The following is a 9,899-nucleotide window of genomic DNA, read 5'->3' on the forward strand; positions in this document are numbered from 1 at the left end:
AACTTGGTAAGGCTCAAGCTCATGTTCTTGTTCTTCATTATGAGGCCGAGTGTATTCCGTTTCTTGAAACTCTTGAGGCCGAGAGTATGGATTTGCTTGAGAAAATATAGCACTTTGGCCACCTTGATTAACACCTCCATGTAGAAGCTTGGTAAAAAATCATGTATCTGGTCCAAATTCGGATGAACTAGTAACTTGGGTAACATTTTCTTGCTAAGCATAAGTACTATTAGGTTGGCCAGAGCCATTGCCTTGACCAGTGGGAACACTAGACTGGCTACTAACACCGCTGGCCATCAATTGCTTAAACTCCTCTATGTTTTGGCCCGACAACAAATAAGACATTATGACATTATTTTGGTTTTTCAGCATTTCCACCTCTGACCTGACACAATTAAGTTCATTGTGCAATTGGCTACGTGGTGTTGGTTTTGCAAAACCAAAGTACTGCTTCTTTGTTATACCTGATCCAACGCCCCTTACATGACCTCCACGCTCCGCCTTTTTCAGTGCTCGAGCTAAAATATCATCACGTCGGTTCTCGAAAACAATTTCTCCTCTTTCTGCTTGATCTTTTAATGCATTCTGTTAGTAATAATAAGAAATCATATCATGTTGGAAGTATAATAACTTTACAGATTAATATGAATATATTACTTACGAAAATTCTTACAATTGCATCAGCTGTCTCTTGATCAATTGGATTCTTAAAAGTATATTTTCCATCTTTGAAATGTGAATGAGCTCGCTACCAAGTCTCGTGTCGAGGCACATGGTCAATATGGATCCCTTTTTTCAAGAATTCTTTAGCCTAGAATTACATGAAATAAAAGAAAATATATACAAGTATTAGTTAACATGAATATACATTATTGGAAAAAGTATGCATCACTTTAACTTATACATGGAGAATTATAACGAAACTTACTATCTCATCTCGATAGTATTGGTAACCAAGTGGGCCTCCACGATAGCTTGAATTTTTAAGCTTTGACCTTGCTCGACTACATTCGCCCACCGCCTGTGAATAACATTATTCCAAAATTAGAAGTATTTATTAAAAAAAATGTAATTTGACATATTCCACTTTCACATCTTCACACTTTTAATCCAAACTTGTATCTACTTTAATTTAACAATAATAACATTGCAATAATCATGAACTATAAATCTTATATATTGTTAATTTTTGCTAAACGAGTAGACTTTTGGCCTCTTAGCCAATGTAGCAGCAGACAAAGAAGCCAAGGCAACAAATCCAGTATCAAGTAAAGTTCGGCTAGAATTTCTGGATGAAAACAAAGTTAGCAAGACCAGCCTGCTCTATAGTCTGCTCAAAATCAATTAGTTGCCTGGGAGGAAATCCCATCATCTGCAGCGTATAAACTCCTGTTCTAGCTGGCCTTAATGCATCAATGAAGGCATGGATATCTCTTAAAGTATGATGATAATTGACATTGATAAGACCATAAGAGTCCCATCAGATAACCTAAGCTGGATAGAGGTTGATGGTAGTTTATCATCCACGACTAGGCCCATCACAGGGGGTGGAGCAGAGCTGCGAGCGGTTACAACAGCAGAAGAGTTAGAAGGGGTCGAGCAGAATGGAATTTTTTGTTTTTATGGTTCAGGGCAGTTCTCATTCCTCCTCAAGTATCAAAACCCCTATAAAGTATAGTAGACAACCCTTATCAAGTATAGTAGACTAGCAGAATACCAAAAATGTTTATACTTCCCAAAAAATTTCACCACTATTTCTTAATAACAAAACACTAATTGCTAACAAGAATTTATCATCATAATTGCTAACCAAAATTTATCTCCATCTAAAATATAAGCTAAACTTAAACTAAGTAGTATAAATATCATAATAAATTCATACCTTGAACATATCATCAATACTCATTGTAACAAATTTGTCCCAAATATCTTTAGTGATCCAAGGATATTTCCAATCTGGTGGCTTTTCTCTTAACCTTCCAGTTTTTTATGGTATAGCCAATATCTTCTCAACCGGGTTTTAAAAGCTCTCCACCTGTCATCTGCTTGCTGTAAAATATACTCCTTACGCTCTTCTAAGACTGCAAAACCTTTCTGCACAATTAATTTTGAATACTCTTAGTAACACATTATAAAAAACAATATTACGTACATAGTTGTTACTAAGTACTAAGTGGATCTTACCTTTATTATGTCATACAAATCATCTAAGAGATCTCCTAGAACTTTTTTCCATGTTTCATAAGTGATGCATACTCATTCCCGAACAATTACACCAATATAGCCAGAAAAGGTTAGTCTATGTTCCCCGCATGGCAACTTAGTTATAGGGTCCCACTCTAAAGGGATCTTGGTCTCGTTTTGAATTGCCTTTCCAACAGCAGCAAGTACCGTACGACCCCTTTCATCTTCACGGCTAAGTCGTTCAACATCAGAATTATCTTCATCCTCATTACCTTCAGGTTGGTGTACCTGCTTTTTCTTTCTTACCATTAGCCTAGAAGATGCAAAGAGTCAATGAGTTACAAGATTAAAATTAATAAAGATAAATATTACATACATGTCACGACTTAAATGAGATTTTACTAAAATTCATTAAACATAACACTGTAAGGGAGCAAAGAAACATATATTATTTTAAGGGTGTAGCTTTGTAAAATCATGTACTTCACCTTATTTCTTTTTCGACGACGCTTTCGAGATAACCCTCGTCATCACTATCAACCCACATGCCTTCACTATGGTCTCACGCACATATGTTAATGAATCCTCCCCATGATCATCAATGAAATCATCAACTTGAATCACATTTGTGGAAAAACCTTCCTCCAACTCAATGTCATCATCGTAGGCGTCATTAATTTCATGCCTGGATCTTGGTTTTATAACAGCAGATCTTTTCTTATTAGCCGGACCAGTCATGTAAAAAACTTGTTTTGCTTGGCTAACTAAGATATAAGGATCTTCCTCAAAACCAAGCTTATCAAAATTAACCAAAGTAAACCCTATATCTTCATATTCAACTCCACTGTTGTTATTTACCCATTTGCATATAAATATTGGTATTGTAAAGCCATTGTAGTGCATCTCAATGATTTGTTCAATGATACCATAATACCACATTTTACCATAGGTAGGACTATTGTCTTTAGCACTCGCAAAGTGCATAGCTTCCGCTTCAACAACTACCCCGCTATTCTGCATAGTACTGATTTTATCTTGCTCCTCAGTGTAGAACGTGCAACCATTATACACATATGCAGAATAAAAGGATACCCTGAAATTGGGTCCTCTAGCTAAACTCTTAATTTGCTCAGAAATGGAATTTGATGGATCTTGAAGCTCACTAATTACTTGATCTTTTAGTCAGGGGCTAAATGATCTATTATGTTCACTTAATAGTGATTTGTGATTCATCTTACGGTTTCTCTGTTTCAAGAAGGCAATATGGTTCTTAGCATAAGGTGCAACTTCGTCCTCATTGAAAAGAATATATGTGTGAGCCCGTTGCCACTCTTCATAAGACAAATCACGCTGTTTATGGCCTAAGACCTTCCATTCTTCCAGTGTGTCGAGATACAGGAATCCCAATAACCTTTGCATTTTCTACATATTCACTACCTAGTCCAGCAGCATCTTCATAAAATAATCGTTCAGCAATACAACCTTCAGGGTGAAAGGCGTTCTTAACATATCCCTTATAAGTTTTCATTTTCCTTTCAAAAGGCCATTGACTCCTCGAATGAACCGGCCCACAATATCTAATCTCTCTGACCAAGTGAATGGGTAAATGAATCATAATGTCAAAAAAAGAAGGAGGGAAGAACATCTCTAATTGACAAATAATGACAGCAATTTCAGTTTCCCAATGATCCAAGTCTTTTGGGTCAATTACTTTATCATACATCGCATTAAAGAAAGAACACAACCTAATAATCGCATATCGAACATTTTTAGGTAAAATTGAGCGAATAGCTACTGGTAGCAAATGTTGTATCAAAATATGACAATCATGAGACTTTAGCCCCACAAGTTTCAAATTTTCCATTGAAACAAGGTTGCTAATATTTGAGGAAAACCCCTCTGGAACTTTAACTCCAGCTAAACTTTCACAAAAGACTTTTTTCTCTGTTCGTGACAATGAAAAAGCTGCAGGAGGCAAATATCTTTTACTTCCATCAACAACGTGCAATTCACTTCTAATTCCCATTTCCTTCAAGTCATCACGAGCTTTGGCACCATCTTTTGTCTTACCTTTGACATTCAACAATGTGTTAATTAAGCTATCACACACATTTTTTTCAATATGCATCACATCCAAACAGTGTCTAACAAAAAGGAATTTCCAATAAGGTAAACGCCAAAACTCTGAACATTTCTTGTACCCTTGTTTAGGAAGCTTTGATCTATTTTTCTTCCCAAAGGTTACCTGAATGTCTTTAACCTTTTCAAACACCTCTTCACCACTCAAGACTTTAGGACGTCTTCTAAATTCTTGTTTTCCATTAAAAGCTTTTTTTCGCTTGCGGTATTCATGATTAATAGGTAAAAAAGGACGATGATCAAAGTAAACAGTTTTATTTGAAGCTGATAACCATTGCCCTTTCATACCATCCTCACATACTGGACAAGTCGTTTCTCCTTTCACTGTATATCCTGAAAGATTACCATAAGCTGGATAATCTTGAATGGTGCAAAACAACATAGCTCTCAAATTAAAAACTTCATTATGATGTGCATCAAATGCATCTACACCTTTCTCCCATAACATCTTTAAATCATCAATAAGGGGTGCTAAAGAGACGTCAATGTCATTTCCGGGCTGTTTTGGGCAAGAAATTAACAGTGAGAGCATCATGTACTTTCTTTTCATGCACAAAGAAGGAGGCAGGTTATAAGTAACCAAAACTACCGGCCATGTACTATAACTGCTACTTAGATTACCAAATGGATTCATACCATCAGTAGACAATGCAAGGCGAAGGTTTCGCTTTTGTTTATCAAACTCAGGAAATTTTGCATCAATAAACCTCCATTGAGGGGAGTCAGCTGGGTGTATAAGCTTCCCATCTTTTTTTCGTCCTTCAGAATGCCATGTCAATTTTGCTGCATCGCTTGCATTAGAAAAAAGACGTTTAAATCTAGGAATTATTGGAAAATACCACAAAACCTTAGCAGGAACCCCTTCTTTCTCCTTGTATCATGAAACATTGCACACTTGACAATTTTTTAAAGAATCAAGATCATTTCGATATAAAACGCAATCATTAGGGCAAGCATGAATTTTCTCATAGGGTATCCCCATTGAACACAACATCTTTTTTGCCTCATATGTGCGTCTTGGAAGAACGTTATCATCCGGAAGCATGTCTTTTATTAAATCAAGTATTTCTGTAAAACTATTATCAGTCAAACCATGACCTGCCTTTAGGTTATATAACCTCAATATTGCTGATAATCTTTTGTACTTCTTACAACCTGGGTACAAGGGTTTTTCAGAATCACTTAACATCCTCTCAAATGTTGCTGGGTTTTCATCAAATTGATCTTGAGCTACTCGCATCATGTCTGCTAACCTATCACCCTCATTATAATTAAGACCACCATGACCATTATTTTCGTTATCACTTGTAGAGGTCCTTCTTTACTTTCCCCATGCCAAGTCCAAATGGTATATGTTCTATCGAAGGTCGTCTTGCTCAAGTGATTAAGAATTTCATCAGTCGGTCTATACAAAAAGTTATGACACTTGAAACAAGGACATGGTAACCTAGATCGATCCCCAGCATTTTTAATAGCAAAATTAATAAATTCCCTTATTCCAGCTTCATATTGTGGGTCACCCGGCTTGGAGGTAGAAATCCAACTTCGATCCATTTCTAAGTTAAAATTTTAAAAGTTAATGGAAGCAGCACATCACGGATTTTATACATTAAGGAAAGGTCAGGCACACACACATTACTCTGAGGCTTCTCAAATCAATTACACAGGTGAGACAAAACAAGAATGAAAAGCAAAAAGATAATTATCTGACAATAATGTCTTAAAAGTTAATCTTAAGAATACAATAAATCAAGAGCACATAGTCAACCAATTGACGAGGAAACGATTGCATTACACACATAGAGAAAACCCAAATAGAGCTATCAGATACTAGTAGATAAAATCATTGTTTAAACATTCATTTGATAACCAATCTAATAAAATAACAATTAAAACCAACAAATATCATAATAAGACAACAATTTATTTTTTTTCAATCTTTTCCAAATGGAAGAAAAATTCCATTTCATTTACAAAGAATAGGCTAACTAATTATTGTTGGCATAAAACAATAGTAATATCATTTACAAAGAATAGGCTTACTAATTATTGGGGGGAGGGGGAGGGGGAGGGGGGGCTCCTTTAAGTGAGAGTCAATCTAAATACATTATCCTAAGAGTTCTTGTCTCCTCATAGACATTTCTAATGGAATACGCACCTGTACAAGTGCTGCTACACAATCACTATTTAAGGAAAGATGAAGGCATGATAAGAGAAAATAATGAAGAAACAAAGATACTTCTGATTTCTTCTAACATTTCTTCTGCTGTTTTTTATGTAATTATCCCTTGTTTGGTTGCACGCATAGTAGTAATGTTACAACGTTACAAGTCTATAGCTAATACTGCGCTTCTTTATATATGCCCTTCAGCACCGTCGTCTAAACTATTTTGGAGGCCCTAAACTAATTTTAAAATGAGGCCTACATATTCGTATATTTTTTTTTCATAATGCACCAAACAATGTTCCATTTAAATTATCATAAACATAACTATACTCTTATATTTCTTATAAAATGAAGCACCAAATAAAAACTCAAATACTTCATACTTCATCAAATAATTCTTGTGCCAAAACTCAATATTAGATTATCATAAACTATACTATAAATTAGAGCTTATAATCATATAGAACCAATGTATAACATGAATAACAGATTATCAAGAAGTATGACAGAAATTGATACTTCATACTTCATGGAGTGATATGAATATGGAGTGTGCTAAGTGGGCCATGCCTGTTCAATTTCCTTACTGTAAGAGAACTTGAATCAATAAACATCTCCTTAACATTCCTCTTCAACACAATTTGTTATAGTCACAATTCTAATATTGATACTTTCCATCTTAAGATCAATTGGACCAAATTACTCCTAATACCACTAGATAAATACCAATTTTTTAAAACAAAATTAATTGTTTCGGATGAAAACAATGGGACCTTGCCGAAGGTCCAATGAAGTGGATGAAGACTGATCCGGTCCAAATGATACTGGGCCGAAGGTTTCCTGCATAGAAAACACACATAAACTGGCCTCGGGGGTGGATCCGAGGAAGACCCCTCCGATGCCGAAGTCAAACAGTGTTTTTAGAGAGAGAGCTATGCAAGAGAATTAATGCTTGAGGCTTTAAATGTGAATGAATGATAAATGATGTAATTGAAGGCTTTTATACCTTAGCATACAAGGAGAATGGATGGGCTAGACTTGATCATGGGCTGACCATGATAATTCGGCCCACTTGACTTTATGTTGACTTGGCAGGATGGAGGATTGGGCCTTGACCTTGGCATATTGAATCATTTATTGACTAGGCCCAATTGGCATAATTGGACCCAAACAACTTGCCCCCCCAGACCCGATTTGGAAGTATGACAGGTCGGGTTTGAATCCAATAAAAATGGAGGGAAGTAAATGATTTAATTAAATAAAAAGATTTAAATTTTAAACAGTCATTAACAAAATAACTGCAATTAGGATAATTAGTGGGAAGTTGAACGGATAATGGGGAGTTAATTGGAAGGAAATGTGTTTAACGGTTACTTAAGGAGGTATTTAAGAGGGATTAAACATTTCGACCTTCGAAATTCCTTTTTCTGGAACTATAAGGCCGAATTTGCTCTCTCTCTCTCCTCATTTCTTCACCAATTCACACTCGAATTTTTGCAAAAACGCCATATTCCGCTTTGAAAACTTCGCGCAATATCTCCGAACCAAAGGTCGGCACTTGAATCCGCTGTTTCGACTAGCTTAATCGACGCATTTCGACCCGTGTAAAGGTAAATTTCTTCGAATTTCCCTTGATTTTCTTGAATTTTTGAAAGAATTCCCCTTTTCCCCACTTTTCTCCTTCGAATTATACTATGGCTCGAGGAAGAGGACGTCAACCTGGACGGCGGGGTCAGGCTAGGGACCCCCGTGCCGATGTTTGGAATGGGGAACGAGTCGAGGAAGACCCAGAGAGGGGGATTCCGGCCGTTCTTCTGAACGCCGCGCCACCCAAGCAAGACGCCGGGGCTGACGAGGCAGAGCAGGTAGAGGATTTGCCTGTTGTGCTCTGGAACTTGCTCCCAGGGCATGCTGAGTGGCAAAATGCCGAAGTCCAGCGAGCCATGGTAAAAAATGCCAGTTACTCCTGGTGGGTTAGTGTAGACACCCATTTGTGTCTCCCCAAAACCAAACCCGGTGATGAGTGCCTTTCACGTCGAATCATAATCGAATGAAACGAAAGTGTGGAAAGGTCTAGTGTTGCGGAAAGTTTTATTTCTTTTCTTTTCTTTCTGTTTTTGAAAACTTTATTTTAAGAAAACAGCCAATCCAGTTTGGTTGGTCCATGATATGTGTCCAATAGTGGTGTAGTTGGATGGGGCTTGCAAAGACCTTTCCAACGATATATTATAAGCCCAATTCCGATGAATATTGAGGAATTTATGGCCAATTTACTAAACTGGGCCCGGTTTGAGTTTTAAGTACGGCCCTATGATCTAGGGGAGGGCCTAATATAATTTATCATTCCTAATGCAATTAGGAATGGTTTTAGTCTTCTAGAACATTCTAGAAGGTTCTTATCATTCCTAATTCAATTAGGACTCTTCAGAGTTTTAATCAAGATCAAATAGCATTTTTGAGGAAATTATATTATTTTATCTTCCAGTACGGTAAGTTTATCAGATTTTCGAAAACGCGTTAAAAGCCGATTTGGCGTCCAACCCCAGGCCTTGGCGCCTGGAATCAGGATTGGCGCCAGACGCCAGCATTGGCGCCTGGCGCTAGCCACTGGTCCTGGCGCCAATTAGCCAGGGCTGGCGCCAAGGTGTTTTTGTGGTCTTCAGACTCTGTTTTGATAAATTATCTTTTTTGGATGATTTTTTCTATAAATATCGTATCAAAAACTCCGTTTCCATTCACCAATTCTCTTTATTCTTAAGTTTTAATAAACTCCGTTTTCAATCATCAACTCTCTTCATTCACGAATTCTCATCAACAATTAGTTTTAATTAGCATTCATCAATTCTCTTCATTCATCAAGCTTTCATTCATTATTTAGCATTCCATTCTTTTCTTTTATTTCTTTGCTTTTTAATACAAAATTCCGCATTCGCAAGATCTAGAAACACCTAGCCATATTCGAAGTTGCCTTCGCCCTAGACGTGAAAGGTTTTAATTTCTGAGGGTTTGGTCCCAAATCTCTCTTTCAATTATTTAATTTAATTGCTTTGTTTATTATTTTCCTTGAAGTTACTAACGTGTGTATTTTGTTATTAGAAAGAGGTACGAGGCATCCAAGTAAGTGCTTTAATTGATTAATTGATATTATGATGTAGATATCATGCTTAGATTGTTATTTTGATTCCTAGTATCATGTCTAGGGTAACTTTAATATCAAGTATGATTAAAAGTACGATGCTTCCTATATTCTTCCTAATACTTATGATTGTTAGTATCATGTTAGGTTTAAAGCTTTGATTTTTATTGCTTAGTGACATGCTAGGGTTTGTTATTAATCTTGTTAGTATCATGCCTAGGATCTTGCTATGCTTTAACATGATTATGATGAATATTGTTATAATTTATGATT

General features: G+C 36.4%; 1 protein-coding gene across 1 annotated transcript; it reads right to left on the reverse strand.

Moving 5' to 3' along the window:
- Window positions 1–2,673: 2,673 nt before the first annotated feature.
- Window positions 2,674–5,566, reverse strand: LOC145640576 (uncharacterized). The gene is made up of 4 exons (XM_081691828.1): window positions 5,442–5,566; window positions 4,913–5,141; window positions 3,553–4,822; window positions 2,674–3,359 (listed from the first exon to the last, which is right to left on the reverse strand). Exons 1-4 carry the CDS (start codon window positions 5,564–5,566, stop codon window positions 2,674–2,676), a joined length of 2,310 nt encoding a protein of 769 aa, XP_081547954.1.
- Between the last annotated feature and the right edge of the window lie 4,333 nt (window positions 5,567–9,899).

This window comes from Chenopodium album, chromosome 7 (genome assembly GCF_948465745.1).
Source record: "Chenopodium album chromosome 7, dcCheAlbu1.1, whole genome shotgun sequence".
In the NCBI taxonomy this organism is placed as follows: Eukaryota; Viridiplantae; Streptophyta; class Magnoliopsida; order Caryophyllales; family Amaranthaceae; genus Chenopodium; species Chenopodium album.